Source organism: Engraulis encrasicolus, chromosome 15 (genome assembly GCF_034702125.1).
Source record: "Engraulis encrasicolus isolate BLACKSEA-1 chromosome 15, IST_EnEncr_1.0, whole genome shotgun sequence".
NCBI lineage: Eukaryota > Metazoa > Chordata > Actinopteri > Clupeiformes > Engraulidae > Engraulis > Engraulis encrasicolus.
In genome coordinates this window covers 5808819-5825928 of record NC_085871.1, presented here as the reverse complement: position 1 = coordinate 5825928, position 17110 = coordinate 5808819, and the positions used below count along the sequence as shown (strand labels likewise).

The 17110-nt window shown below is 46.2% G+C and overlaps 1 protein-coding gene across 2 annotated transcripts in view; it reads left to right on the top strand.

Annotated features, from left to right (window-relative positions):
- Positions 1–17110, top strand: part of rassf8b (Ras association domain family member 8b) — a 61455-nt gene that overhangs the window by 24386 nt on the left and 19959 nt on the right. For both annotated transcript variants that reach the window (XM_063216876.1, XM_063216875.1), the window contains exon 2: positions 16498–16712. In XM_063216876.1, coding sequence (XP_063072946.1) covers positions 16601–16712 — 112 coding nt within the window. In that variant the 5' untranslated portion in view covers positions 16498–16600. The remainder of the gene's footprint in view (positions 1–16497; positions 16713–17110) is intronic.

The following is a 17110-nucleotide window of genomic DNA, read 5'->3' as shown; positions in this document are numbered from 1 at the left end:
ATTGTTCTCAGTCCCCCCCTGTTATTTCATTCCCAGCGCCCAGGAGATTGAATTGAGGAGAGGAGAGGAGAGGAGAGCAGAGGACCTGGCACTGTTGCTTTGGGCTCCATCACAAAACACTCCCCAACTCCATCTTCCAGGCGGTCTCTTTGGACACCGAAAAAAAGCTTCCTCTGTGGAAATATCGTACCCTGCCTTCTACTATGCCAGAAATAGCCGAGACATGCTCAGTTGGAACCCCTCCTGATATTCTGAACTGGCCTCTTTATCATAAAACTGTAATGATCTCACGTGGTGGATGGGCATTTGACAAGCATCTGCTCCACAGTGTGAGGTGCAATATGGCCCGTGCCCACATTGGTTATGGGGTAGCTGGCAAAGCCCACGGTGAATCATGGCATGTTGTAAATTGTCACGGAGAGGGGTGGCATGGCATGACTTTCACATCATCGAGCTCTCCTGTTTTACAAGGAGCTTCCTGCCAACTCGGTAAAAGGCCAATATGCATCTACAATCCAAGGGTAACACAGTATAATGTAATAAACCATAATGTGTTTGGGGGTGGGTAATATATTAGGAACAATAACAGTCGACCGACTGACCTCTGACTAAAAATACGTGCTTCAAAGAAGGTCGTTTTAGGTAACTGAAATTCAAGTATGCATGCTGACAATTAAAGAGTGCTGACAGTTCTCTCTCCGTCTCCTCTCCCCCACCCACAAAAAGGACAAGCAGTGCCTCCGGCCCAGATATCCTTCATGCATCCTCACTCACAACTCTATGGCTCTCTGAGATGCTCACAGACCTATTCAGTTGACTGCAGACTTTCCAAACCCCAGAAGTTTGGCCATGTGCCATCCCCAACCACTGTGACAAGAATGTTGCACAGTCAGGGTGTGAAGCAGAGTGCTAGGTCGCTGTGATTTTATATCTACTAGATTTTACACACCATTACTTGCATCATTTTCTTGTTGCCAGTGAGTTTTTTTTAAAATGTGGAAACATTTCCCAAGCACAGGTTGGGCTTTTATATTCAAATTGTGTTAACTGTGCACTATGGCTTCCGATTCACCTAGCCATAGTGGTGTAGTAGTGGTAAATGGTGGTCACATGGTCCATGCAGCATTAAAGGACCTTGGGTTGATTAAACATATCTTTACCATTTTCTTTGCAATTGTAAAAAGTGTGAGTAAAGACTGTTTTTGTGATTCAAAGAGATGCATAAATGCAGTTTATGTGCACTTACTCTCCACCACACCATTAACTTAACAACACACAACACTAAAATAAGCCTAAAATAAGCAGCCTGGAAGCTGCATTGAAGCTGCAAAATGTAAATATCCCTCTTTGGAACTGCAACCTGTAACGACTGGTCTTTTCCCCTCAGACTTCCCTCTTTAGTTTCCCCTCAATCTGATGCAGATTTTAGGGAGATGAAGAGGAAAAAGATTAGGATTAGGACCACCAAGATTAGGATTAGGACCTGATCAATTCCCCGCATATATGGGGCCCCCAAAGAGTCTGCATTTTTTCCCTTTACAAATTAATGCAATCGAGAGGTCTCAATAAATGTGGGTAATTAATGGAAATCTATGGGAGCTGGTTGTACATAGTACGCCCCGAATTTGGTGCTACGCCCCCTGATCCCAACCCTCAATAGCCCACCCCCAACCCCTACACACACATTTACACAGCACCAGCCCAGCCTGCACCCCCTTCGCCCCCTACCACTCTTCACCATTGGAATGTGATGCGAGTTGGCCCTCTGTTTTGTCTCAAGCGGCCCCCTCCTCCTGTTGATGTCTTTATCTCGCCCCTGGCCCCCAACCATCCCACCCTGAGATGTTACAGTGCAGACCCCCGTTAAAAACAGTCGGCTGACCCCCATCACACACACACACACACACACACACACACACACACACACACACACACACACACACACACACACACACACACACACACACACACACACACACACTTAAAAACAAGACACTCTGCCAAGGCCCACAGCATGGTTTTCCCACCCAAAGGCTCAGTCGTCTTGTCACAGCTTTGTCCGCTCTCTCTACTGTCCCCTACCCAGCCACCAAGCCCCCCCCCCTCCCTCCGTTACTACGACAGGCCTACATTGTCACAACGCTGGTGAAAAAGCCGCAGCGAGAAATCCCCCCGTAGATTGTTCCCCTAATTGCCCGGTGGATGTTTGTTTCGTTCCCAGGGCTTGGTCGTTGGCCAATCCGACGGGCTGTGTCGCTCAGTCAGGCGCTCGGTATAGGGACAAAAGCCTCACCGCCACCAGCCATCGCCATGGAGAGGGGATTTGTTTGCGTCCAGTCATGGCCAGTAGTGTGTGTGTACAGTCCTCCCTTGTCAGCAGGGCTCTTTGTTGTGGTGGTCACTTGTTGGATTGGCCACCCACTACCCCGCCACCACAAAACATCCCCAACCTCCCCCCAGCTGATATCACAGAGAGGGAGTCGCGGGAAAACAAACACAAACATACAGAACCAATCTTTGGCCAATTTGCTATGGCAACCACTTCATTGGCTCCATCAGAATTAATCACATTCTTTCCACTACACCGCTAGCCTTTATTCGCATTACAAGCTCCATTTTGTCGCTTAGTTTGGAATGTGATACTTAACTACCGTCACAGGGGTAGGGTGTATTGCACATATTAAAAAGTAGTATATTTAGCCCCATATGACAGGTTACGCCACTTTATAATAGTCACATTTGACTCAATGGGAAACTACTATTGCTTCTACTACTACTACTACTACTACTACTACTACTACTACTACTACTACTACTACTACTACTACTAGAGGGGGACCTTTCTCATATTGAAAGCTGTAGGTATATTTATCCCTGTACGACAGGTTGTACCACTTTTTTAATAACAGTGAATGACTGTGGGAAACAAGATTTTTCCTGCTCTGTGGGAAAACACTCTAAGCATCAACTGTAGCATTTAGTGCTGCAGGGCTGAAAGGTGGCTCTGTACTACTCACTGTATCAGGACTGCAGTGGATTCTCTTGCTCGCACACACACACACACACACACACACACACACACACACACACACACACACACAGGCATGTACGCACGAAAGCACAGACACATGCACGCACAGACTCACAATCACACCTGTTCGCACAAGCGCACGCACACACACACACACACACACAGACACACACACGCACACAGGCATGTACGCACGCAATCACAAATGCATGCACGCACAGACTCAAGCATGCACACGCACACTCTCTCTCTCACACACACACAGGCATGTATGCACGCAAGCACAAACACATGCACGCAAAGACTCGCGCACACATGCATGCAGACACGTATGCACACCTCCGAGGCACCCACCCCAAACCTCTGGACAGTGTCCAGCCACAGTTTGTTTAAAAGGGCCTCGCAGAGGTCAGCCACATCAAAGCAGGTCTGCACACCGGCCGTCACTGGATCTAATTAGTTTCCTTTTGATCCTGATCAATTTCCCGCAAGCCCCTTGCCCCCCTCCTCCTGAGTCAACTGATGGATTCTTTGAGGATCCCACTCTTCATTATTCGCAAATTGAAATTGAGTTTTTGTTTAGTTTGGGATTTACTATCTCTGCCGGAACCGTTTTCCGCCAATCGGCAGGTTTTTTTGCTTCCTTAGTGTGTGAAGTGGGAGGAAATGGGGAGGGTTTTTTCCGTAGCCGTTAAGCTTATCTGTAATAGCCCAGAGGGACCAAAGCTAACTTGACCACAGGTAACATTCCCTGTAGCCACACACCAACACTCCCACCCCCAAACACCCCGTTCCCTTCCTCTCCTCCCACCTCCTCGCTCTCTCTTTCCCTCACTCCCACACTCATCCCGTATCTCAGCTCCCCACGTAAGAAAGCACATTCCTGGCATGCCTGCAGGCTCATGGCTGTCCATGCGTTCTGCACCCAGGCTTGACTTTGGGATGGCTGGATGGACACCGGGTCAAGGGTTACGCTTTAAACCCTAACCTCTCAAGAGGGACACCATGACCTCAGGGTTTTTCACAAAAAAACCCTCACTCGTGGGCAAAGAATCTCACAGTTTGTGTTCTGGAACAGTCTGCAAAAAGTTGTGCTGCTGACTGCTGTTGTGTCTTGTGTGTGACTTTTGTTTCCTCCATGCTGTCACTTACCTGAGACTGAATGCAGGTTTGAGCATGTTGGAGGCTGTTGGTGTTGGTGTGTGTGTGTGTGTGTGTGTGTGTGTGTGTGTGTGTGTGTGTGTGTGTGTGTGTGTGTGTGTGTGTGTGTGTGTGTGTGTGTGTGTGTGTGTGTGTGTGTAGGGAAACGGTTGCTCATTACCCTGTCACTGGTGTCTTCCAGGAGTTGTGTTGCTTCTTTGTAAAATACTGTACTCTTCCAGATAACTGGGATTCCCTTACCATACCATATCTATGTAGTCACTAAGGTATTGGAGCGTTTCATTGCTGAAATCACAGTTGCCTTGCAAAAAATATTACGTAAATATGCTGTATGTGTAAATCTGTAAATATAAGTGATGTGATTCCCCACTATTGTCCCATTTGTGATTCACCTTTCGCAGTCCGCTATTTATCACGGATTTGCATGCATTGACGCTATGCATTCCAAAGTTCATCAGAACAATGCTAGAACTCATGGAATACAGTAACATAGAGATATTTATGAAAATACAGTATAGTTGTAGTAGTAGTAGTTGTTCGGTAATGTATACAGTAAATGCATGACAGTTTGTTGGAGGGATATTTTTTAAAGCTATAAGTATAACTAAATGTAAATTAAAATGTGTTCATATGGTGTCACCATATTGCAGATTTTCACATAGCCCAACGATTCTAAAAACGATGACACCAGATATACAAAAATAATAGTAAAAAAAACATAAACAAAAAGAATTATTTTTGTCCCTCAGCAAAAGTTTCACATGCCAACAGGCATATAGATTACACATCAGACACACAAGCAGTTGGCATTCTCCTTCTAATACACTAAAGCGCAGGCAGGCCGTACTGTAGGCTATCGTGTCCAAGGTTGCCACATGGATTAAGTGACTACTAGCTCCCGCTCTCTGGGTCAAGGGTTCGCCCACAGCCCACAGCCCACAGCCCCTCACCTGTTGCTGTAGTGGTAGTAGTAGAAGGGAGCCGAGGTCCTGCTGCAGAGTTTGACTGAGGAGGCGGCCTGATCTCCCAGTGCTCTGCTGCCATAAATAAAATGAGGGCTCTGACAGCTGGCCCCCTCGGGTGAATATGTGGCTCGCTCCCTCGCCTCGTCTCACCTCACCTCGCTTCGCGCCACAGAAGGTGCTTCTTTGCCAACTCCTAGAGATTCGCCATGAATCTCTTTTTGGGGTTTCACTATTGCATGCACTCTGTTATCTCTTGCTGCCTTGACATTGGCACCTGCCAACTGCACACATGCAAGAAAAACTTGGCTATGACTAGTACTGTAATAATTACAGACCGCACTAGCCAATTTTTCAGGCTGCTTAATTATTGTAGCCTGTACATTCTGTGGATTTCTCCTTGTGCATCAAGTATTTGTATTTACTGTACGTTCAAGAAAGCACACACTCACTTTCCATTTGTCTGACTTACCGTCATGTTGGAAGCTATGCCCACAGCACTGACCTTGCTTTAGTACTTCATCTTCTGCACTTAATAGACATAGACAACAACACGGTAGAAAGTCTGAATGGCTTGTGACTCGGGAATACTAGGCTATTCGCCACTCCAGGAGCAAAGCAGTTAATGTCTAGAGCTGCTTGCAGCAGACAGTGTGTGTAGGGATCAGGTGTTACTCTATGTACTGTATGACAGTGACTGAGAGAGGTCAAGTGGAGTAAGGTTGTGGCTTTATTTTGTGGTCACAATCACTTGACATGAGCATGATGGATGAAAAAATAGACACTCTGGTGATTATAGACATGGTGTCCTTACCGTAAGACAAAAGTGTCCATGATATTCAAGTGTGCAAACATTAAAGGCTTGTCGTCTTTTTGGGGTTCCATTAACTACCCCATAACGGATAATTTACGGCAATTGTCATGTACATGTTTAACTCAGTAGTCATGTTCTGGAGTGGATTTGAAATTTATTGGCGTGCGTAGGCCTATAGCATTTGGGGAAAACCAAATCTATATTTGTATGTTCTCCACTGTGTTAATTTAGTGCACACCATCACTCACCTTCTTTCCAATTTCAGACCACACAACAGGGTGTCATATAAGTTAATTAATGGGGTGAAGGGAGAGGAGCAGATGTACAGCTAAAGTCACTCTCCGACCATTTTACATCGAGACACATAAGGCAGGCCAGGTGCGGAATTCTAAGTGCTATAAAGACAGGCCTTGAATATTCAAGACATGCCTTCTCTTTGGTAATGGCTTACTTGTCTTCAGAAGCTATAAGTTAATTAGTGAAATGAAATCACCTATATAGATAGAGCAATATGTCAAAGGCAAACTAGTCGTGGTGCATTACTGAAGGCCCTGTGTTACCGCAGACATACACCAGCGGCGACGCGATTCAAGCGACAGAGTGTAGCAGCAAGCGATACGAGAGATTGAGGAGACTAGAGTATGTCCGTACAGGCAGAAGGCAAAGCATTCAATCATTCCCATTGGCTGTGGTCACTGACCTCTATACAGTCATTGGCTGTCGCGGCTTGTCGCCAAACCGCGTCATAGAAAGTTGAAAAGATTTCAACTTCAAATTGTCGCGCTCATCGCGCAAATCGCTCTAGTCTCCAGAATCGCTTTTGTCTCTCGACTCAATACAAAGTCAATTACTTCCGTCGCGCGACTCGCTCAGATCGCCGCTGGTGTATTTCTGCGGTTATGTTAGAGTTGTGTAGTACTATGGTAGTTAACTTTTCAATGACTATTAAAGTGTTCCACTGGTGGAACAATGTGCATTATGGGGCTACTAGCCTTCGTAAGTCAAAAGAAGCTTAAATTAGTTACTAACCGAGGGGCATCACGCTAAGCCCCCTACGTATGGGCTTGCATGCCCGTGGCGGTTCGAGTCCCAATCCTATCTCACCTCTCTTTCCCATTCTACTCCTGTCGTATCATCAGTAAAGACACAAAAGGCAAAAATAATAAAGAGTTACTAACAGGCAAACAAAGTCTCTCAACCCCCTCTGTGGTCTGTGGGCTGAAAACCAAACTTGCCATATCCTTACCGGACTGGTACCGATATAACACAGAGAAACAAACTTGCCATTACAGCCTCTGACTTTTCACCATACAGTAGACACAATCACATTTGTATTGACTGCTGGCAATCTGGGAGGAAAAACATCTAAAGCATTTACGTATAACCGCTTGCATTTTCATGCTGATAGGCACCTCCAGAACTGCCGAATGTGCCTTCAAAGTGTGGCACAGAATTGTCGTGACCAGTCTTTGTTGAGGCCAGGTTGACTTGGGCTTAGCAACTATTTGCAGCTGGCTATGTTGTGTATGTGTAGGGTAAATATTTTTAATGCCGGTATGTTGGAAGCCTATTGCCTAGTTGGCAAAGAGCAATCAGGCCTACCACAGTCAGCAGACCTGATACAGTCACGCCGCGCTCCGCACTGCGAGCACACGCTGCAACATCTGCTGTGCAGCGCTAGGTGTCTGGTGCGTGAGTGCGGGTGCATGCTCCAGATGAAAGACAGAGTCTGTTTTTTTATTTTATTTCACCTGTTCAGCTGTACCTCTTTGCCCTGCTCTCTGTTTGTCTCCCTGCCTGTATGTCTGGCTGGCTGAATACATCTGGTCAGCACAGCCCCAGCCTCTTGGTCAGCGCTGAATAATAAATCTGAGAGATGGTAGCGCAGGCATCTCATATCCATCACGACTGACAACAAGAGGCTTAAAGGGTGAGGGGCTGGGATGGTGGTGGTGGTGGAGGAGGAGGAGGAGGAGGAGGAGTGGTGCTGCATCTGAGAATTGTGGGTGTAGGAATGGTGTGTATAGTGGTGGTGGTGGTGAGGGCCTGGGATGGTGGAGGAGGAGGAGGAGGAGGAGGAGTGGTGCTGCATCTGAGAATTGTGGGTGTAGGAATGGTGTGTATAATGGTGGTGGTGGTGAGGGCCTGGGATGGTGGTGGTGGAGGAGGAGGAGGAGGAGGAGTGGTGCTGCATCTGAGAATTGTGGGTGTAGGAATTGTGTGTATAGTGGTGGTGGTGGTGGTGAGGGCCTGGGATGGCGGAGTAGTGGTGGAGGAGGAGGAGGAGGAGTGGTGCTGGGGTGTAGGAATGGTGTGTATGGTGGTGTTGGTGGTGAGGGCCTGGGATGGGGGAGTAGTGGTGGCGCTGGGTGTACTGCCCTACAAAGGCAAAGTGCTGCAACTACGGCAACATTGAAATGGAGAAACATGCTTTTAAAGCCTTGGCATTCGGTTGGATATTGTAGTTGCTAAATTGGCTGTCACAAGATAAAGGTGTAATGAAGACCATTTTCTGCCCAAATTCAATGTCTTGAAAAAATATGTAATTACTGCACTTTGTCTTTGTAGGGCAGTGGGAGCTCTGGTCCTGTACTGTGGTATGTGTGGATGAGAGTGGTGGCATAGGGATAGTGGAGGTTGTAACAAACAACTTCATTAGTGTTGTGCAAAAACCGTCAGTGGAATCACATGATATACTACGTACACTGGTTCTTTCCATCAAAAATCAGAAACTGAAAACAGAAGTGTGCTTTGTTTTTTTTTTTTAGCAAACTGAGCATTTTAATGTCCTCTTTCTCAAGCAAAAATAATCAGTTCATGCATAAATTGGTTTGTCTCATCCAAAAATGCTTCAGTTTCCCAACCACCGAGTACTATCTTCCCAAATACTGTCAACAGCTTGGTGGTGAACACTGGCAAGTAGACTGAGCTCTGTGGGGTGAGGTTTTTGGGAAACATACTCAAGCCAAGAAGTAATAACTCAAGACATTCAGCAATACTAGCAATTAAATGGTCTCATGTTATTGAGACTAACTCAAGGGAGGTGACTGTAAGTACAGGGTAAGTGGCCTTTTTTAATATGAGAGGTGGCAAACCAAAAGTCACAAAAATCAATTAGTTGGTTTATATCGCTCTTAATAAGACTGTGCTGATTTTCTTAAGAAGGGTTAAAAGACGTCACTGTGGTATCCGTGTCTGCTGGTATGTGGTTACAGATTTCGGGTTTGACAGACAGGATTTGCCTTTGGTTTTAATTAGAGATCGGCTTAGAGTTTTGTGCTGTGCCAACAGATTTAACAAAACAAAACTAAACTGTATTACGAAAGTGGGGAATGAATTGTGTGGGGCTCATGCTAGATTTTAAGCCGTTGTTATGAGTTCCATGAATCAGAAGTGTTTTTGACAGTCGGGGCCTAACACCGCTGTCACATTGCAGAGCGGAGGGGTGAAAGTGTCATCTGCATCTCAAGTGCTTGACACGTTACACAACTCCAACAACTCCTTGGGGTCGAGAAAGCAGCTGCAGAGGCTAACACACAGGAGATAAATTCGTGCAGTAGGGCCTATGCATTTACAAAAACATTGAATAAAAAGGGTCTGTAACAGTACGTATCATACCAAACATCAGGAATTTTGAGATATTTTGAGAAATTGGAGCATGAATGATGTAGGCCTACTAGACCTGAAAGTATGATTTAGTTCCTTTGTGGCCCACATTGTCCCTTCAGCTTTTTAATTCAGCAAAAGTTGTTTTGGAAATAATTTACTCCCTGGGTGTGTTCTCTGTGTCTTCGCCATGAGGTAAACACCTACTTGGGACATTGTAGACCCAGGAGGCCTACCTCTCATCATCCCTAATCAGTTGGAGGTCTAGATTGATTCATGAAAAATGGAGGGCAGCTGTGTGCTAATGAATGCAAGTGGCAGAGCTTCAAGCTGGTTTCAATCCCATCCCTCTTCTTCTTCTTTTTTTCCCTCTTTCCGGTGCTTCAACACCCCAGTCGCCAACTCTGTGGCTGTTGAAAAATTGTTTGACATTCACACGATGGTGTGGTAAAGAGGGGCAGGGCCGCCCAATGAGTAAATATCTCCCTCTGACAGGAGCCTTATTAAATCATTTATTCTCAGGCCTCCATTTTCATCCCCTGTCGCCAACGCTGCCTGAGCGATACAGGAACTCTCCGGAACACCAGACGAGTTTTTTTATTTTTTGATGAAACGCAAATAAGAAAGGTGTCCCACGCAGCCAGCGAGGTGAGCTCTAATGGCCGACTAAATGGTTTGCATCTTTAATGAAACGCTAAATGTTTTCCAGCTCTAATAGGAGACTAAACATTTCCCCCGTCGTCCATGTTAACAAGGATATGATTAATTTACCACAGTGGGGAGGGAGCGACACAAAAAAAGCAAGCAAGCAAGGAAGGAAGCCGTGCCGTGGATCAACAAAGTGAACATGAGATGATTTTGGGGACTGCGGCAGCAGCAGCAGCAGCAGCAGCAGCCCAGGGGCAGTGCAGTCACTGTCTTGCCTTTCTCTAAAATTAAATTTTACGTGAGACTGAGTGGGCGAGGAATGAAATGGCGTTGATGTCATGCAAAACTCTTGATTTTGTTATCCATCCCTAAGAGCCCATGCACTGTGTAATCATATCCATCTACAGAGACTGTGGAGACGGCTCCAGTTACTCTCGATTTATAACTTCTCTTCATTCAGCCCAACAGGACCAAAGGAAAGATGGCTGGCAGATCCTAGTCTCTCTGTCTCCTCCGATTGGGTGTCATATAATGTTTATTTATCACAGCTGTCACAAATATCCCCCGAAGTTTCAAATCTGGGTAATTCAAGCGGCCCATTTCAATCTTGACAACGGGACAGCCCCATTTCTGTTGCGTTTGATTCTCTGTCGGGGGACGCTGCTCCTTTTTTTGCACTGTCAGTGCTATAAAGCTGAAAGCACTTGTTTATCACAAGTTTGAAGACAGCCCCTGTGTTGCTGTGCTCAACATTTTTTCACTTCGCCCCTCCCTGGAATGATCACTTAGAGATGAGTTATTCATTGTTGCCCAGCAGTACTCTGTGTATGTAATGCAACTCAATGAAGCTACTGCACTGTAGGCCTACATGAACAATGTTTTCAGGGTATGTATGAAAGATGTAATTGTGAGCCCGTCAACATAGTGTCTTGTTATTGATAGCTGCAGTAGACTAGTCAGGAATAGTAGATTGGCTATTAGCCAAAGCCGTCACAGATTTTCCAAATTTTAATTAACGAGTTTTCTTGCTGATGATGATGCTACAGTAAACAGTTGCTTGATTTGCATTTTGAAAACCTACACACCGAAAGGCGGAGAGAAAAAAAAGTTTAAAGAGATAAACTTTTCGAAGATAGTTACTCTGTGTCCTCTTTTTTATTGTCCACTCCAAGGACATCTTCCTCAGGATTTTTAGGACCAAGTAAACACAGAGATAGAGGGACAGAAACTCAATAACAGGAAGAGTGAAATCAAGGCTCCAGAGAGCTCCGACCCCTCCTCTTCTCTCCTCACCACAGCCCGTGTGAAATGTGAACTTTAACATGTGCTGTCAGTCGTGAGATAGAGGTGGGGGGGAGCTGACAGTACAGACACTCACTCTGCCAGACTCAGCCAAAGACAAAGGATGTGATTTATGTAGTCAAAAAAACAAGTTCTGTGAAGGGTGTCCTTGTGGCCCATCACTGTGGTGGTGGAGCTGTCTCTTGTAGTTACTGTGGAGATGAGTTTCACTGGTCTGTAAGAAGAACAGACAGACCTGAGCGGAGTTCAGGTCTTAGACGTGGCAAACAACTTTTTGAAAGACAAATGAAATAAAACATAACAAGAATAAAAAAGCCAGTCGTGTTGACAATACAAACTTGAGTGACACAGCAGAACATTGTTAGGGGGGGAGAACACGTCCGTACTGCAATGAGGAGAAAGGAAATGTTCATCAATCTTATCCTGTTCATCTCGTACAATCAGGATGGTGATGTTTTGTGGTGTTTTGACGAGGGCTGTGCCCAGAACGAAACAGCACAAGCCAACAAAAACTTTACTGGAGGTTTCATTTCAAATTGCACCTCTAGAGAAAGACCTGAAAATACTCAGCTACTTCACACGGTGGCTATATGAGCAGAGCTATTAATCCTTTGTTTAGCATTATCACAAACATAGTTGGATCAATATATTGTACATTGATCCAGCCATGTTTGCGGACCAGTTAGTCCTATTGAGGTAAGTAATTTAGTAAAAAATCACCTCCTTGAAGGCAGAATGTAACTTTGTTTTTTCTCCTCATTTGAAGCCACTTGACTGACAACCACAGTATTTACAGTATAGAAAGCAAGCTGGAGAAGTTGCCATGTCATCGTGATGCCCCAATTCGAGCCTCTAATGATGCAAAAAGTGCTGGTTAACCACAAATAGTCAACAGATTAGTGTTGTTGATTAAACAGACCTGACTCTGCAAATAGGAAGTGAACTCTTATGGGCCAAGCCATACATTACTCTAGCCAGTCAGTCTGTTAAGAAATCAATATGTTGTTTCAGAAGCATGAGTGGGTGGGATCCGAGTGGAATTACATCGGCTGTTGGATTCACATGTCAGCTTCATTTTCCATACGAACGTTTCTGGCCAGTTATCAGTGTGACATTCGGTAAGTGTCATATAAGTGACAATAAGCGACTTGATGAGAGAGCCTCATCTTACCTGTGATGCTCAGGATGCTCACCCAGGTGCAGAAGCTTGGATTATTGTGATTTTGAGAACAGTTGCAGTTTGTTGTATTTCAATTTAAAAGCAAACTATGCACAAGTCTGAAATAGGAAGGGGCTGCCCACACACACACACACACACACACACACACACACACACACACACACACACACACACACACACACACACACACACACACACCCTCTCTCACACACACACACACACACACACACCCTCTCACACACACACACACACACACACACACACACACACACACACACACACACACACACACACACACACACACACACACACACACACACACACACACACAGAACCGTTCACTTAGCACACTTTTTAAACACTATCCCCCCATCCAATGTCTCCTCCCACCAACCGTTTGGATCAGAAGACTTACGACCTTACGGCTTTGGCACTCAAAACTCCCTCCTCACTGGCTAGGTTCTTGCGTCGGCGGGAGGGATGGAGGGACGGAGGGATGCGTTGCGTGGCATGGCATGGGAACGAGCGGGCCCATTTACGGGGCTTTTACAGGCCCGTTTTGGCCGGGGATCCAGCTGTAACGGCCGACGCTCCAATATATCACTCCGTCCCGACGGGGCCAGGCTCGGGACCTATAGCTCTCAGCAGATTGCCATCTCCAGCAGCTCAAAGAATAGACGCCACAGCCATAAAGAGAGGAGGCGGAGGAGTGGGGAGGGTGGAGTGCACAGTAAAAAAAAAATGATTTGATTTGATTTCACACTAAGAGAGTAGTCTGGCAGCAAAATACACTCTAGAAGATGTAAAGTCGACTCTTCAGGGTGTTGAACACTGCAACATCTACTGTGTGGAGTGGTGGAGGAACTGGAGCGATTAGAAATTATTACGCCGGTGTTCAGGCCCGCCGACAGGGGGGACAAAGGGGTATGTTGTCCCGGGTGCAGGGAGATGGGGACCCAAAATTGGGTCCCCATCACATTGTACGTATATAGTGGGTAGGGGGCCCTTTCAGATTACTTTTGTCCTGGGCCCATCAAAAGCTGTCAGCGGCCCTGCTGGTATTAAAGGCAGAGGTCAAAAGGACGTGAAATAACAGTTACAGCCCCGAGGGAAGCAAAGCACTGCATCCTCTTGTCTGTCAAGAACAGACATAGAGGAAATGATGTCCCGTGGCAAGTCTTTAAGTTTGGTCTCTTAAACACTGACTTTAGATCTGTTTTCCCCCCTTGAGGCCTGCTTATAGGAAATTGGGTCTGAAATTAATTTAAGATCTTAAATGGAAATTTGATTGCGTTTATTTTTGGCTGGAACACAGGACAGCACTTTTTGGTGTTGAAGTTGAGAAGCCAGAGACAAAAGCACTGATCTCATCAAATTCTTCATTGTTTCTCCATAAAATCCCTTATGGAAGAAAGGCAAAAATACACAAATCAGCATGGTAGAAGGTCTTATTTGTTTATGAAAAAGGAAGTCAAAACAATTCACATAGCCAATATTTCCCCCTTTGGATTGTTTACTTTGCGAAGACACCTTTTGGATACTTTGGTTTGTTGTCGTTGTTGTTAGCTTCTGTTTGTGTGGCAGGTCCAAATTGGCACTGGGGCTTCTTGTGGCCACTGTTGATGATGATGTTTTGCTTTTGTTGTTGTTTGTGCTCAGCTTTTTGAAAATCTGTCACTTAAAGCAGCTTAGTTTGGGAGCAGCAGGAGGAGACTTACAAATTACAGGTCGGGGAGATTCTCGCCACTCCTGCAGGGAAATCACAGGTTACACAGCGAGCGTCCAAGTTGAGCGTGCAATTGTTGTCGTCGCAGCCTGCCTCGTCCAACCCAGTGGGGTCCGATGTGTCTTTCTCTCTCTGTCTTTCTCTTGCTCTGTCTCTGTCTCTCTCTCTCTCTCTTTCTCTCTCTCTCTCTCTGTCTCTCTCTCTCACTCTGTCTCTCCATCTCTGTCTCTCTCTGTCTCTCTCTTGCTCTCTCTCACTGTCTCTCTCCCCCTTCTCTCTCTATCTCTTTTGCTCTCTCTCTCCCCCTCCTTCTCTCCCTCTCCCTCCTTCGCTGGCCGCCAAACTGATGGCTCATCCTGCAGCCTTGCCAGCGCCCTAATGAGATGGCTGCCTCTGCGCTGCTTGTGTCAGCACTTTACAGAAAAAGGGTAACTTTCACAAGTGAGCCGTGCGGTGCGGCGCGGTGCGGTGCCGTGCGTGCCTCACCAGAGACACACCGCACAACCCGCCCCACCACTATCCCTTCTTCCCCCCAACAAGCGTCCCACACGGGCAAGTACACACACACACATAGACAGATACACATACAGACAAACACACAAGCAAAAGTACACACACTCTCTCTTCACTACCATCCCCCACAGCAGGCCATTTAAGAAGACGATGAAGACAGCGGATGGATGCCTAAGATGTGGGGGCCTAGACACACACACACACACACACACACACACACACACACACACACACACACACACACACACACACACACACACACACACACTCTGTGGCAAAAACAAATGAGCCATGTGGCCCCCCCATGGCCGTGGTGGGCTTGATGCGAGGCTGCTCATGTGTGATGTCTTCTCTCTCTCTCTCTCTCTCTCTCTCTCTCTCTCTCTCTCTCTCTCTCTCTCTCTCTCTCTCTCTCTCTCTCTCTTTCTCTCTGTCGTCTCTGTATATTAGTGCATGACTTATTAGTGTTGTTAGCTTGTTAGCGATACCACGCGGGCGCTCATTAGCACTACAGCCGGCCACGCGGTTGGGGGTTCCTCACTAGTGTTGGTGTTATTTTTTTATTTTCTCTCTTTTTAAAAAAAATATGACACTCCATTTAACAGGCAGTGAGGTTCTCTCTCTCGTTAGATAATAACGTCCTAACGTTGATTGATTAGCGCGTGGGCTAGCAGCCCGAGAATTTCCATTAGCCGAGTCATTATGACTGATGAATAATTCAGAGATGTATTCATAAATGCAGATCATTTTGGGTGATGTACTTGAATAATAAAGAATTAATCATCGGAGTCATTTGAGAGGTTTTATATATATTAAAAAAAAGTTCCATTAGGAAGCTACATCTAAAAGTCACAAGAGGGGGGGAGAAGTCATCTCAGGAGTATAAGAGCTCCTCTCACTCCTTGATGGAATTGTGGCAAAGTTCTGTAATGTCCTTTTTTGATGTATATTTTTCATTATCCATTTGCCCCTCCATTCCACTTGGAAGCCTGCCTCATGCAGAACTTCCCCTCTCTCTCTGCAAAACGCATTGTGCAATAAGCGGGCAACCAGCCGCTACGAGCTATAGCTGCCACATAATGACGCCTTCCTTGGCCTTGCCTGCACTGATGATGTCCCTCTCGGAGAGAGAAGAGAGATTAATATCCAATATTAATAAACTCCAGGAAGTTGCATTTTTTGGCCCCTCCTCAAAGTTGGCCTCTTTTAATTTCCCTTCGTGCATTCTTTATCACCTGCTGTTTGTAATTACTTTTATTTGAAGTGTTGGTGCTGGATCTGCCCAGCAATCGGACTGTACGGCTATCGGTTAATGTGCTATCTCTGTGTCCTTGTCTGTCTGTCTGTCTGTCTGTCTGTCTGTCTAGCATCTATCTGTATCTGTCTGTGTGTTTGTCTATTGTGTGTATTTAAGTTTCTCTGCTGTCCATCTTCTACTGTCTTATCAATGTGCCTGTCAGTCTACCATACTGTATCTCGCCATGTACTGTAGAAGCGTAGTGTGCTATCAATCAGTAATGAGATGTTCTCTTCTGTTGTTCCGCTCGGCTGCAGAATGCGAGAGAGAGCCCTGCCAGGAGCCCCGACAGACGCATCCCAGGTATGACATCATCACCACCATCACCCAGACGAGCGGCATGATGACATCATCACCCAGATGAGAGCCATGGAGCTGAAAGTGTGGGTGGACGGCGTCCAGCGCATCGTCTGCGGGGTCACCGAGGTCACCACCTGCCAGGAGGTGGTCATCGCTCTGGCACAGGCCATAGGTGAGGTGTCATCATCATCACACACACACACACACACACACACACACACACACACACACACACACACACACACACACACACACACACACACACACACACACACACACACACACACATACACACACACTCAACCACCTGCCAGGAGGTGGTCATCGCTCTGGCACAGGCCATAGGTGAGATTTCATCATCATCATCACACACACACACACACACACACACACACACACACACACACACACACACACACACACACACACACACACACACACACACACACACACACACACACACACACACACACACACACACACACCTGCCAGCAGGTGGTCATTGTTCTGGCAGAGGTGNGAACGCCCCGCCCCCCCCCCCCCACCCACCCACGTACACAATACTGCCAA